The sequence below is a fragment of the Plecotus auritus genome, assembly GCF_963455305.1.
Source record: "Plecotus auritus genome assembly, chromosome: 8".
Classification (NCBI taxonomy): Eukaryota; Metazoa; Chordata; class Mammalia; order Chiroptera; family Vespertilionidae; genus Plecotus; species Plecotus auritus.
Window position 1 is genome coordinate 87,479,941 of NC_137782.1, and position 14,775 is coordinate 87,494,715.

A 14,775-nucleotide genomic window follows, 5' to 3' on the forward strand; every position below is an offset into this window, starting at 1 on the left:
CCCCTGCTGGGGATGTGCCCGCAACCAAGGTACATGCCCTTGACCGGAATCGAACCTGGGACTCTTGAGTCCGGAGGCTGACGCTCTATCCACTGAGCCAAACCAGTCAGGGCTGGGGGACTAGTTTTTAAAACGTGACTTTAAAAAAATTAAAATGTAATTCACATACCATAAACTTCAGAGTTTCCAAGTGTACAATTCACAGGGTTGTTGAAACCACCACCACCATCTAAGACCAGAACAGTTTCGTCGTTTCAAAAAGAAACCCTTTATCCATTTGCAGTCACTCCCCATTTCTCTCTTTCCCCTATAACAATTTTATTGAGATATAATTCACATACCATACAAGTTACCCATTTTAACTGTACAATTCAGTGTTTTTTAGTATAGGCACAGGATTGTGCAACCATTCTAAAAACTGACTTTAGAACATTTTCATCATCCCAAAAAGAAACCTCATGTCCTTTAGCTATTGCCCCCAAAGCCTTATTCCTCAATCCTAGGAATCATTTCTGACTCTATAGGTTTGCCTATTCTGGATATTTCATTTAAATGCATCATAAAATACGCCTTTTATGTCTGGCTTCTTGCACTTAGCATGTTTTCAAGATTTATCCACGTTGCACCATGAATTACTGCTTCATTCCTTTTTATTGCCAGATAATATTACATTGTGCGGATATACCACATTTTTTTATCCATTAATCACGTGATAGACATTTGGGTTGTATCCACCTTTGGGCTATTTTGAATAATGCTGTCAATGAACATCCATATACAAGTTTCTGTAGGAAAGTATGCTTTCAGTTGTCTTGGTGGAATTCCTGAATCCTGTGGTAACTCAATTTAACTTTTCGAGGAACTGCCAAACTGGTTTTCCACAGCAATTGCACCATTTTACATTCCCACCATCAATGTATGAGGGTTCCGGTTTCTCTGTGTTTCTGAAAATTATAACCATCCTAGTGGGTATGAAGAGGTATCTCATTATGGTTTTGATTTGCATTTCCCTGATGACGAATGTTGTTAAGCATCTTTTCATGTACTCGTTGGCCATTTGTATATCTCCTTTGCAGAAATATCTATTCAACCTGTGGCATTTTTATGCTTTGCTGTAGAACTGTTAAAAGGAATGAGGCAGATTTCCATGTAATAATCCCTGGTCTATTTTTATATATAGATCAAGACTTAACACTGAGCAAAATAGCAAATAGTAGAAAGATACATTACAGCACCATAAATTTTATATAAATACACTAGGTGTGCCTTGTTTACACACACACACACACACACACACACACCAGGACTATATGTCTAAATATAAATATGTAAAGGGTTAGAGAAGGGTCTGATAGAATATTCATCAAACTGGTCAAGATGGTTGGTTACCTTGGGGCAGGAAGAGAGAGAGTTAAGATGAGAGTGGGAGTGGGATTTCATCAAAAGGGACTTTTTTTTATATATATAACATTTTAAGAGTATTAATGAACTAGTTACTTGATAAAAAATTTGTATAAAACTCCTTAAAATGTATACACAATTTGAAGAGATAAGGAAAAAGAAGCAACTGGGGAACTCTAGCTGGAGAGGGCTGCTGTTCTGCAAATATGGTCGATTCCCTTTATTGCTCAGATTTCTTTTGTCTTGGTCTCTCTTTCAAAGTAACTTTATTACTCTTTTAATAATATATAACAATTCAAATAGTATAGAGGTTTATAAAGTTAAAATTGCTCATCTCTCTTCACCTCAAGTCCCTCCTTCTCCATGACAATTTGTGTTAGTACAGCTTCTTTTCTCAATAAACTTCTATGTCCTCATATTGTCTCCTCACCCCTCCCAAGAAGGTCTGTTTCTTCAGTTTTCTGTATTTGATGGGGGAAAGCTCCTTCCTCTGTATGGGAAAGGGAAGTCTGTCATTAAGTGTCTATGACAGTGGTCTTCAGACTTGCTTTGTGTCACCCCCTACCAGAGATTGTGATTCAGGGGTCTGGAATTCTGCTATGGTGTCTCGATTTTATAAAAAGCTCCCATGGTGATTCTGATGAGCCAACAGGGTTGAGAATCATTTACCTTGTGAATAACACAGCAGTCATAAATTGTACCCGTGATGTTTGTTTGAGAATTATTTTATGAGAGAGTAATGAAACTGTCAGCTTTATGGAAACATGCCTGAACTTAAATGGTCTGTTTTGTTCCAGGAATTTCAGATTTTTACTTATTTTCAGCATTTGGTTTTATCTCTGACTAAATACTCTACATTGGGCTGCCATCTGAGTCTGAGAAAGTGATCTTGGGTTCAGTTTTGAAAATGGTAGGACTAAGGGGCAAACTTAGCTTGTAAGATTTCTCCCATTTCACATTGAAAATGGGTGGATGTAGAAAAATGAAAGGTGGGAGAAACCAAGATGGCAGCATAGGTAAGCACCTAAACTGCTGCCTCACACAACAATTTCAAAACTACACCTAAAAGACAGAACGGACATCATCCAGAACCACAGGAAGGCTGGCTGAGTGGAAATTCTACAACTAGAAGGAAAGAGAAGAGCTCACGGAGAATCAGAGGAGCGGCCAAGGGCTGAGGTACGGAGACACACGCATAGAGAAGAAGGGCAGCTGAGTGCCTGGCTGACTTTCTCTGGCGGGAGGGGGAAGGAAGCCCCTGACTGCACTGAACCCCAGTTCCGACTGCACTGAACCCCAGTTCCGGTCGAAACCCTGTAGACCCAGGCTCATACAGGGGAAGTCTGGACTGTCAGGTAGAGAGAAAGGCACATAGAGACTCGGAGACTCAGGGGAGCCATGGTGGGCAGGGGTCTGGAGGCGCGCGTGCGCGAGTGCTCGCAGAGAAGACTGAATGCGGAGGTTGCCGCAGGCTTTCCCTAGCGGAAGGGAGTCAGAAGCTCCTGACTGCACTGAACCGCAGTTTCGGGCGAGCCCCTGGGGACCCACGCTCTTACAGGGGGAATCTGAACTGCCAGGTGGAAACTCAGAGGAGCCACGGAAGGCAGAGGTCTGGAGGTGCACGCGCAAGGGCAGGGCTGACGGGAAGCCAAGACTGTCTGCTCAGCCCTGAGACTCCGCCCCATCCAAGCTGAGCACAGAGGCTTTTGCAATTTTGCAAGTCTGATCCTATAAGGCTGTCTCCAGCACCAAACTTCTCCCAGCGTAGACACAGCTGATCCTCACAGCCAACTGGCCTGGAGGTCAATTCGTCCCAGTGATACCAACAACAATCAAGACTTAACTACAACAAGGCTGTACACACAGTCCACAAAGGGGTGCACCAAGAGTTTCCACCTCAGGTTAACTGGGGAGGCCGACCCACTGGGCTATATTGGAAACCTAGCACACAAAGCTACCCTACCAACCCAAGGAAGCAACGAAAATGCGGAGACAAAGAAACAGATCACAAACGAAAGAAATGGAGGAAAACAAACGACTGGATATAGAATTCAAAACCATGGTTATAAGGTTTTTCAAGAATATCCTAGAAAAGGCCGATAAATTTAGAGAGACCCTCGAAGATATGAAAAAGGACCAACTAGAAATTAAACATACACTGACTGAAATAAAAAATATCATACAGAGACCCAAGAGCAGACTAGAGGAAAGCAAGAATCAAGTCAAATATTTGAAATACAAAGAAGCAAAAAACACTCAACTGGAAAAGCAAAAAGAAAAAAGAATCCAAAAAGTTGAAGATAGTGTAAGAAGCCTCTGGGACAACTTCAAGTGTACCAACATCTGAATTTGCCAGAAGAAAGAGAGCAAGATACTGAAAACCTATTTGAAGAAATAATGACTGAAAACTTCCCCCACCTGGTGAAAGAAATAGACTTACAAGTCCACGAAGTGCACAGAACCCCAAACAAAAGGAATCCAAAGAGGACCACACCAAGACACATCATAATTAAAATGCCAAGAGCAAAAGACAAAGAGAGAATATGAAAAGCAGCAAGAGAAAAACAGTTAGTTACCTACAAGGGAGCACCCATACGATTGTCAGCTGATTTCTCAACAGAAAGTATGCAGACCAGACGGGAGTGGCAAGTAATATTCAAAGGGATGAATAGCAAGAACCTACAACCAAGACTACTCTACCCAGCAAAGCTATTATTCAGAATGGAAGGTCAGATAAAGAGCTTCACAGATAAGAAAAAGCTAAAGGAGTTCATCACCACCAAACCAGTATTATATGAAATGCTGAAAGGTATTCTTAAAGAAGAGGAAGAAGAAAAAAGTAAAGATAAAAATTATGAACAACAAATACATATCTATCAACAAGTGAACCTAAAAATCAAGTGAATTAAAAATCTGAGGAACAGAATAAACTGGTGAATATAATAGAATCAGGGGCATAGAAAGGGAGTGGACTGATAATTCTCAGGGGGAAAGGGGATGGGGGGTGCAGGAAGAGACTGCACAAAAATCGTACACCTATGGATGAGGACAGTGTGGGGGAGGTAAGGGCAGAGGGTGGGGTGGGAACCGGGTGGAGGGGAGCTATGGGGGGAAAAAGGAGAAACAATTGTAATAATCTGAACAATAAAGATTTATTAAATTTAAAAAAATAGAAAAATGAAAGGTGTTAAATCTTCTGTGTCAGGCAGACTTTTCCTGGGTCCTATTTTGTAAAGCTGTTTCTCCCCCAAGATTTCTGTAGACTTCATGATAGTATGTTTGCCTGAGATGCAAGTGAGAAACTCATGTAACTCATAAAACTTCACACTAATTTCCATTCTTATGTTTTCAGACATGGAACTTGCAGAAATTCATAAAAGCCATTTAGAGACATAATAATACTCACTTTCTCTAGAATAATAAACCTGACTAATCTTTCTCATACCTTAAATTTATATTAAACTTACATTTTCTCTTCTAGGTATTCTCATGGGAGCAGTTATAAAAATTATAGAGTTTAAAAAACTGGCAAATTGGAAGGTAGGTTCATTTTTAACATAATTATGTTTTTTTGGGTTGTTCTTAATTTTAGCAACACTGATAGTTATGATGGCTTTCTTATCAATGGAGTTTATATTACCACATTATTTAACATTCTATTAGATTAGGGTTGATACCTTTACAACTTAGCTTTTTTAAAGCATATATCTGTTTCAAGTTAACATGGAGCACTCAATGTTATGTTATTTATGCACATTTTTATAATCTTAAGGGAAGGCTCTAATTAGCATTATTTTATTTATTTATTTAATCTTAGAGAGAGAAACACCAATCGGTTGCCTCCCTCACATGCCCCGACCAGGGATTGAACCCAAAACCTGGGTATGTGCTCTGACTGGAAATCGAACCTGCCACCTTTTGGTGTACACTCCAACCAACTGAACCACACTAGACAGGGCTCTGATTAGTGTTAAATATTAAACAATGTTGATAGCTCCCAATTAATTCTATTCTCACAGCTGAGAATAATAAAACATATTTGTCCAGCACTGTAGAGCTTACAGAATGCTTTACAAACTATAGCTCATGATATCCATGGGAGATAGATTGAGTATTATCATCACCCCATTTTTACAGTTGAGGAAAGTAATGCCCAGAGAAGTCGGGATATGTCCAATGTCACAGAACTAGAAAGTGGCTGAGTTGAGTCATGTGTCCACACCCTCTGGTCCTGTATATTCTATATTTTCTCCATGGCACCATGCTGGCCTCAGTTTGTGGATGTCCATGCCTTTGTGTTTACACGGTGGTCATTAGAGAGTGAGCATCATCTTGTGGCATAAGGACTAATTGAAACTTGAATTTAAACTTAAACTTGAGCATTCATATTGAGTAGAGAAATTAACAAGTGTGTTACAAAATTGAATTTGTGAATGGAAATAAGGTCCATTTCAAAATATTAAAGAATTGGATGGTTAACATTTATCACATTTGAGCTCCCCTTGGGGTTAATCTGCCTGCTAAGCTATAGAGCAGCGGTCGCCAACCTTTCGGACCTCACAGACCACCAGTGGTCTGCAGACCACCGGTTGGCGACCGCTGCTGTAGTGTATAAACTTTCTAAAACAAGCCATATGACCATTGTGGAAGCACAATTTGAAATTGTTATACATAATATTCAGGAAATATTATATGTTTAAATGAATTCTCAAGTGTATATTCAGCTTCTAATAGTATAGAACCCCCCTCAGCTGAGCAGAGGCTGGGCAGGCCCCACTGGAGCACATTGTGAATAGTATCTCTGCCTCCTGCAACTTGTTAAATTTAACCATCCTTGCTGGGGCTTGTCCTAGGCCGTGGGTGCAGACTGGAACCCTTTCTTTTCTCCTAGGCTTGTCAGAGCCTGAATTGTACCTAACACATTTTGTTTCATTTGATTTAAAAGCAGTTAATCAAAATTTAAATTGATTTAAAAACAATTTAAAGTTGTTCTATATTTAAATATTATTAATTCATATAAAATTCTGGAATTTTCACATAAAAATCTGAACTCCTAGCTTCTCTTGAAAAAGCAGCTCTCTTAACAGCAGCCTGCATTCTGCTCCGCAGAGATACAAGGCACTGAGGGACAGCTGCTCCCCTGGTAACACCATGTGGCCCCTGGAAACCTTTGAGTTGTGACCCCTGCTCTGAGTTGTGAGAGGAGAAGAGGGCAGGTTATCTCGCACTTTTAGTTTTATATGCTTCAGTGTTAGTGAATTTATTTTTACAGATGTTTCAAGTTAAAATAATAGTAATACATTTAATAGTACAGACAAGTGAGCCAAAGTTGGGTGATGAATTAAGTGCCTGCAGAGCCATCCAGGCAACCAATGCTTGACCTCAGAAAAGGGCAAGGTTTCTAGCGGGGGTGCTAGAGGCAGGCTTCCTGGAAGACCAGTGTTTGTGTAACGCCAAAGCAGGAAGCAGGACACCTGTTTGGAACCTGGGTGCTGCAGGGAGCAATTGGAGATAAGAAAAGCAAGGAGCTTGGTGTTTTTTTCTCCAAGAAGTTCTATTTTCAGGCTGTCTCACTGGGCCTGCATTCTACCTGTATTGTCGTATGTTCAATATATTTCTCTAAATCAATTGCTTTTTTATTTATATACATTTTTGTAGCAGTTTTTTTTAAGCTTTATTGTGGTAAAATATACATAACATAAAATTTACCATTTTAGCAATTTTTAATTGTACAATTCAGTAGCATTAAATACAGCCACAGTGTTGTATAATCATGACCACTATTTTCAGAACTTTTTCATCATTCTAGTGAAAACTCAATCCATTAAACAATTCCCCATTCCCTCCCTATTTTCTTTTATATAAATATATATGTGTGTATGTATATATAATTTTTTAAAACTGATTTCACAGGGGAAGGGAAAGGGAGAGATAGATAGAAACATCAATGATGAGCATTGATCAGCTGCCTCCTGCATGCCCCCTACTGGGGATTGAGCCCACAACCTGGCATGTGCCCTGACCCGAAATTGAACTGTGACCTCCTGGTTCATAGATTGATGCTCAACCACTGAACCACACCGGCTGGGCCCTCCCTACTTTCTATTCTTTTTTGTTTTAGTAGCCCTATTCTACTTTCTGTCTTTATGAACTTACCTATTCTAGTTGCCAAATGTAAGTGAAATCATATAATATTTAGCTCTTTGTGTCTGACTAATTTTACTTAGCATGTTGTTTAAGGTTCATCCATGTTGTAGCATATATCAGAACTGCCTTTCTTTTTATGGCTGAATGATGTTCCATGTAGGTACTTTATCTATTCATCCGTTGATGGACCCTTGTTTTGTTTCCACCTTTTGACTGTTGTACATAATGTTGCAATGAACTTTATTTTAAAGGAAACATCATAGTACTGTTTTAAGTGGAAAACCAATATCATTTTTATAAATAAACATGATTTTAAAAAAAGGAATACTGAAGTCTCTAAGGTCAAGCCTGTCAGAGAGGTCAGCATACTGGAGAGAGGCTATACTCACTGTTGCATCTGACTGAGGTGGCTTTGACTTAACTGGGATTGAAAAAGAATCCAAAAGGACTGACTTTCTCAGTCTGCAGCGTCAGTGGTATTTGACACACACTTCTCAAGTGCCACCAAAAATCATCTCAGACTATTTTGGGGGAGATGTTGCTAAAAGAAACCAGGGACCTTTCTGAAACACTATTCACCGTAAAGTGGTGGATGCATTTCCTGTGGTTGCTGTAACAAATTGCCACAAATTGGGTGACTTAAAACAACTGAGATTATTCTCTCATCGTTCTGGAGGCGAGAAATCTGAAATGAAGGTGTTGGCAGAGCCTTTAGGGAGCAAATCCAGGCTCCCAGGGAGAATCCTTCATTGTCTCTTCCATCTTCTGGTGGCCCAGGCATTCCTTGGCTGTGTCTCGGCCTTAGTCCATCTTAACACGGCCTTCTCTGTGTCTGAGTGTCCTTTTCTATCCCTAATGAGAACACTGTCATTGGGTTTGGAACTTATCCTAATCCAGGATGACCTTATCAGGATCCTTCCCTTAATTCTATCTGCAAAGACCTGATTTCCAAATGAGGTCAGATTCTGAGGTTCCAGGTGAACATGAATTGGGGCTGGAGGACACTACGAAATCCATTGTAGGTGGGTTCTCCTTTTCCCCAGGGAAGGTTTAGTTTCTGAAACTCCAAAAGAATCTGTACGGTGGCTCCACTGCACAGATCCCGAGAATTGGTTGCCCCACAAACCCAGAGATCAGCCCGTTTCTTTTCACGTGGTCCCAGCCTGAGTCATGAACTTGTTGTACAGGGAGTTATTTTAAGACTTAATCAGAAGTCATCATTTGCTTCTATTTTGAGCCTTTCTTAAATGCTATTTTAGTCTTTATGGTAACAGCTGTACATTTGTAAGAATACATTTAGTTATTCTTTTGAATAGAGAATTTTTATAAGAAACCAGACTGTCAAGATTGTGGCATAGAAATTTTCATATGAAAAATGGCCTAGCCCTAACCGGTTTTGCTCAGTGGATAGAGCGTCGGTCTGAGGACTCAAGGGTCCCAGGTTCGATTCCGGTCAAGGGCATGTACCTTGGTTGCGGGCACATACCCAGTAGGGAGTGTGCAGGAGGCAGCTGATCGATGTTTCTCTCTCATCGATGTTTCTAGCTCTCTATCCCTCTCCCTTCCTCTCTGTAAAAAATCAATAAATATATATATATATATAAAAGAAAAATGGCCTAATTTTGCAGTATTTTATAGACTGTGTATTACATGTAGTCATTTTGGGCTTGAAGGCCAATATGTTTTCCCCCAATCCACCAACAATTAGAGAAATATGTTAATATAGAAAATCCAACTATTATTTCATTCCACCAAAGATGGCAATATCTAGAAATACCTTTCATAATTGCACTTAATATTTGAGTCTGGAAGCATGGTGAGGGACTGGCTTCATAGCCATGTCCCAAGTTGTGAGGGCATCAGGAGGGGACTCTTATCTCAGTCAGATTTAGGAAAATGGCAGAGTTGTCTGTGACAGACAGAGAAAAGGCGGAATTGTCATAGACACGTGGAGGGTTTACTCTTCCTCTCAGTGGATTGTTTTAGGGCTTACCATTGCCTTTATCCTGGAGGGTTCCAATTTGTGGACTTGTTTTTGAAAGTGTTCTGCTTAAATTGAAAAGTTTTCTACATTGAAATTTTCTTTCCTTAGTAAAGGATAAAAAGCATACGATGGTGTGTTTGGAAGCGATTCATTCTGCTTTTTCTTTTGCTGGTCACCTTTTAAACTCACTTATCCAACTTTAAAAAAAAATTATTTTTTGTATTGATTTCAGAGAGGAAGGGGGAGTGAGAGAGAGATGGAAACATCAATGATGAGAGGCAATCGTTGATCAGCTGCTTCCTGCACAACCCCTACTGGGGATCGAGCCCACACCCCAGGCATGTGCCTTGACTGAAATCGAACCCTGGACCCTTCAGTCTGCAGGCTGACGCTCTATCCACTGACCCAACAGGCTAGGGCTGCCCTACATTGTTAAATACACTTTTTTTTTTTTTTTTTTTGGTGGTGGGGGCGTTATTTTTTGTTTTCTTGTCTGTCCTCCTGCTTGGTTTTTTTATCAGGTAGTTATTTAAGCATGGTATGTTTTCACTGGGCCAGGCCTGAGAGAAGAATTACTTTGGCTCTTCATTGATGGATTTAGTTCTTAATTACACAAATTCCATGCCTCTAAAAATACCCATTTTATGTTTACAGGAAGAAGAAATGTTTCGTCCAAATATGTTTTTCCTTCTATTGCTTCCACCTATTATATTTGAATCAGGATATTCACTACACAAGGTAAGACTCAGGCACATATTAGTGTTTTTGGTCTGGATGGCTTCCTGTGTTGGTAAGGCAAGTTCCTTAGAAGCTTGGGTGTTGATTTAGCAGTGGTGTCTCCGTTACACATCCTGGGTATGCATGGTAGAAGCTGGACTGGACTGCCTGACTTGTGGACAGGAGCAGACATGGTCAATGGGCTGCTTTCATGGTTTCAGGCAGTGTGGCTTATTAAACTAGTATATTCCATAGAAGGGAGATTTGCCTAGGAAGATGGCCAAAGTGATATTAAGTGGTACACGGATGACACAATGACTCTGCTTGTTGGACACAGACTAGCACATGTTAAAAGGATGGAGTGTGTCCTGGATGAACAGGGACATGTACCCTGGGCCTTTTGATTCTCTTAGCTCATCATGTGAAGCCTTTCTCCCTCCTTAGGCCCCTTCATCCTTCAGTATCTCCCCTCTCAGTACCCTACCTGGGCCTCAACTCCCAGCTCATATTCCCCATCTTCCCCTGCTCCCCAGTCCAGCTACTCTTCACAGGCTGGAGCCCCATCATTCTGCCTCATCTTCTTACTCCTTCAGGCACATTCCCCCACTCCCACAGTTGTTCTGCTCATACTTGGCTTCCGGACTCCACCCTTAAGAGTGGCCCCGCTGGCACCTGCACAGTTCCCTGCTTTGCCTTATAATTTCTGGTCTGCCCTCCAACTTCCAGTAGGACTCTTTCTGCCTGGGCAGGAGTTTCTCATTTTTAAGCTAGTTTTGTGTGTGTGCATGGGGTTTTTTTTCTTTGCCTATAAGTTTTCTTTAAATGTAAATATATTTAAGTTTTAAAATACATGGTTCAACTTAAAATGTTAGTAATAAAAAGGTTATTTTGTGAGTATGGTAAAAAATTATGAAGGTTGAAAGGACTAAGATTTGGCCAACCATTGGAAAGAGGAAAGAGCCTGGGCTTTAGCCAAAACCGGTTTGACTCAGTGGATAGAGCGTTGGCCTGCGGACTGAAGGGTCCCGGGTTCGATTCCGGTCAAGGGCATGTACCTTGGTTGCGGGCACATCCCCAGTGGGAGGTGTGCAGGAGGCAGCTGATCCATGTTTCTCTCTCATTGATGTTTCTAGCTCTCTATCCCTCTCCCTTCCTCTCTGTAAAATATCAATAAAATATATTTAAAAAAAAAAAAAAAAAAAAGAGCCTGGGCTTTGGAGCCAGAGACCTAGATCTAATCATGTGCTGCCCCCTATGGATTGCTTTTGGGTACAGCAGAAATTCAAAACAAAAAACAAAAACAAAACCCTACCTCTCAGGTTGCTTTGAAATTTACACTAGCCCTAGCTGGTTTGGCTCAGTGGATAGAGCATCAGTCTGCAGACTGAAGGGTCCCGGGTTCGATTTTAGTCAAGGGCACATGCCCAGGTTGCATTCTCAATCCCCAGTAGGGGGTGTGCAGGAGGCAGCCCGTTAATGATTCTCTCTCATCATTGATGTTTCTATCTCTCTCTCCCTCTCCTGTCCTCAGTAAACATATTTTTTTAAAAAAATAAATTTACACTACATGAAAGAATATGTGCAAAGCACCACCCATTACATTAAATAAATGGTAGTGCTTCTTGTTATTAATAATACTTATTATTACTAATATTAATATTACTATTCTAGTATGAATAATAACATAATAAAGAGTTAAATTTGTCAAGAAACTTTTGGCTAAACCATACAAATTAATCTCTAATTTTTTACCTGGGTACCAAAGCAAAAATATTCTAAGATGTTCAGTTCAGAATTTTTATTTATTTTTGTGTTTGTTTGTTTGTTTTTTTAAATATATTTTATTGATTTTTCACAGAGAGGAAGGGAGAGGGATAGAGAGTTAGAAACATCGATCAGAGAGAAACATGGATCAGCTGCCTCCTGCACACCTCCCACTGGGGATGTGCCCGCAACCAAGGTACATGCCCTTGACTGGAATCGAACCCGGAACTCTTCAGTCCGCAGGCCAACACTCTATCCACTGAGCCAAACCGGTCAGGGCCAGTTCAGAATTTTTAAATTGTTATTTTATTATTATTATTTAATCCTTACCAGAGGATTTTTTTTTTTATATATTAATTTTCAGAGAGAGTGGAAGGGAGGGAGGTGGGGAGGAGAGAGAGAGAGAGAAACATCAATGTCAGAGACACATTGATTGGTTACCTCCTGCACGCACCCCAACCAGAATTGGAGATCTAACTGCAACTGAGATATGTGTCCTTGATCAAGAATCGAACCCAAGACCCTTTGATTCATGGGTTGATGCTCTAACCACTGACAAAAACCAGCCAGGGCTATTTTATTGTACATCTATCCACCTAAAATGTGAAAAGGAAGTTTAATGTAAAAAAAAAAATTCCAAAGTCTTATAAACTATTACTGACATCAGGTAATTGTTAAGAAGAAAACAAGCAAGGAGAAATTGAAGGTCAACATCTTTTATTCTTAATTTCTTTCATTTCATAAATCTTAAAAGAACTATCAGCAGATTATAAAAATGATTCAAAACAAATTTGAGGAAATGGATTTGACTTTTGACTTAAAAACATAACACTGATTACTATGTTAGAGCTTGAAGTTTTATTTTCTAATTTTTTGAGGGAAGGAAAATAAACTTGTTAAAAATTTGAGGAAAATAATAGTTTTTAAAAAAATCATTTCTTGACTTGGGATAGTGAACACATAATACAATATACAGATGATGTATTAGAGAATTGTATACCTGAAACCTATATAATTTTATTAACCAATGTCACCCCCCCCCAATAAATTCAACTGAGAAAAAAAGAAAAAAATAATAATAATTTCTTTGAAGATGGCTTTCCAACAGAGAATGTGATAATTTATGTGAAAGGGACTAATGTGATTTGGAAATGTGAATTCAGAAACTGTCTACTTCTTACCTTCCACCAAAGAAGATAGGAAGTTAACTCTGAATGTTTTATTTTAATATTGCTATATTTGCTAATGTAAATTTGGACTTGGAATTAAAAATTCAGTAAGACTATTCTAAGTTGATATGCGTTAGGTAGGCAGATATTAACTCTTTAAATTATTAATATCATACAAAGGATAGAATGATAAGTATGTCAGAAACAGATAAATTCACTTTGTATAGCAAAGGGAAATTCTTCTAGTGTGGTAACTTGTATTTGGGCACATTTTCAATATCCAGATTAATTTTAACCAACTATATATATTTATCAGAATTAGCTCCCTATAAACAGACCAAGACTTAGTTTAATCTATCCTATATAATAAAAGCCTAATATGCAAATCAACCGAACGGTGGAATGACTGGTTGCTATGACGAGCACTGACCACCAGGGGGCAGATGCTCAACGTAGGAGCTTCCCCCAGCCCGCAGGCCCCAGGCCAGCCAAGGCGGGTGCCAGTGGGGGGCCCCCCAATTGCCCCGCTGGTCACCCCACAGATCGGCCCTGATGGCCAGCCAGGCCTAGGGACCCTACCCATGCACAAATTTCATGCACTGGGCCTCTATTTTTACAATAACAAGATAAAGCATCTTTTTGCAAACAAAAACTCAAAGATGAAAGCCTTTTGTTTAGAAAAAACAAATCATTGTGTTTGACTTGAGTTATTTGGAAGTTCCTTGTGTGCTAAGGATTGATATACCAAGCAAAGTAATTGAATGCCAGATTATGGGCAGCCGAATCAAAATTGCAATGAATAAAGCAAAGAAACTTCCTGAAGGAGACAGGATTAGTGAGTTGTCAGGGTTAAGGTGAGCACACCCTTTTCCAGTGAGTTTTAAAATGTCAGTCCCTGTTGTCTATGGCTTGACAGCTCCTGAGCGAAAAGATGGGATCCCTTGTCCATGCTCACAGTCAAAGGGTCATCAATGTTCCCTGGTGTTGCTCCTGAGTAGGTCCACAGGATTCCAATAAACAGCTAATTTTCTTAATTTTATGGAAATGTAAAAGATGCTACTATGCTCTTGGACTCAAATATTTTCTCTTAAATGCCATAGAGTATAGATGGAAATATATTTTATCTGTCATATCTACATTTGATGTTGATAGAGTGAAATAGAATTGTTTGAAAGACCTAGAAAGCAAAAAGGAGTTTCTGATAGTATAACCCAGTGGTCGGCAAACTGCAGCTGGCGAGCCACATGCGGCTTTTTGGCTCCTTGAGTGTGGCTCTTCCACAAAATACCACATGCGGGCGCGTACGTACAGTGCGACTGAAACTTCGTGGCCCATGCGCAGAAGTCGGTTTTCGGCTCTCAAATTTCAATCATTGTACTGTTGATATTTGGCTCTGTTGACTAATGAGTTTGCTGACTACTGGATAACCTACTGTCTTAACTTTCTTTGTAGTAATGCACCTTTTCTTAATTAAACAAAAAATTATGATTGTATAAACTTTGGACTTTGATCAGACATGAAACACAATTAATCCTCTGGTACCTACTCAACTGTCAGATCTTGCATCTGACAACCATTATTTCAGTGATGTTG

At 39.8% G+C, this 14,775-nt stretch overlaps 1 protein-coding gene across 3 annotated transcripts in view; it reads left to right on the forward strand.

Annotated features, from left to right (window-relative positions):
• Positions 1-14,775, forward strand: part of SLC9A8 (solute carrier family 9 member A8) — an 86,649-nt gene that overhangs the window by 17,332 nt on the left and 54,542 nt on the right. For all 3 annotated transcript variants that reach the window (XR_013961380.1, XM_080683374.1, XM_080683375.1), the window contains 2 exons: positions 4,883-4,941; positions 10,187-10,270. Coding sequence is in view for 2 of the 3 variants with exons in the window: in XM_080683374.1 (XP_080539500.1) it covers positions 4,883-4,941; positions 10,187-10,270 (143 nt within the window). In the remaining variant the exon portion in view is untranslated. The remainder of the gene's footprint in view (positions 1-4,882; positions 4,942-10,186; positions 10,271-14,775) is intronic.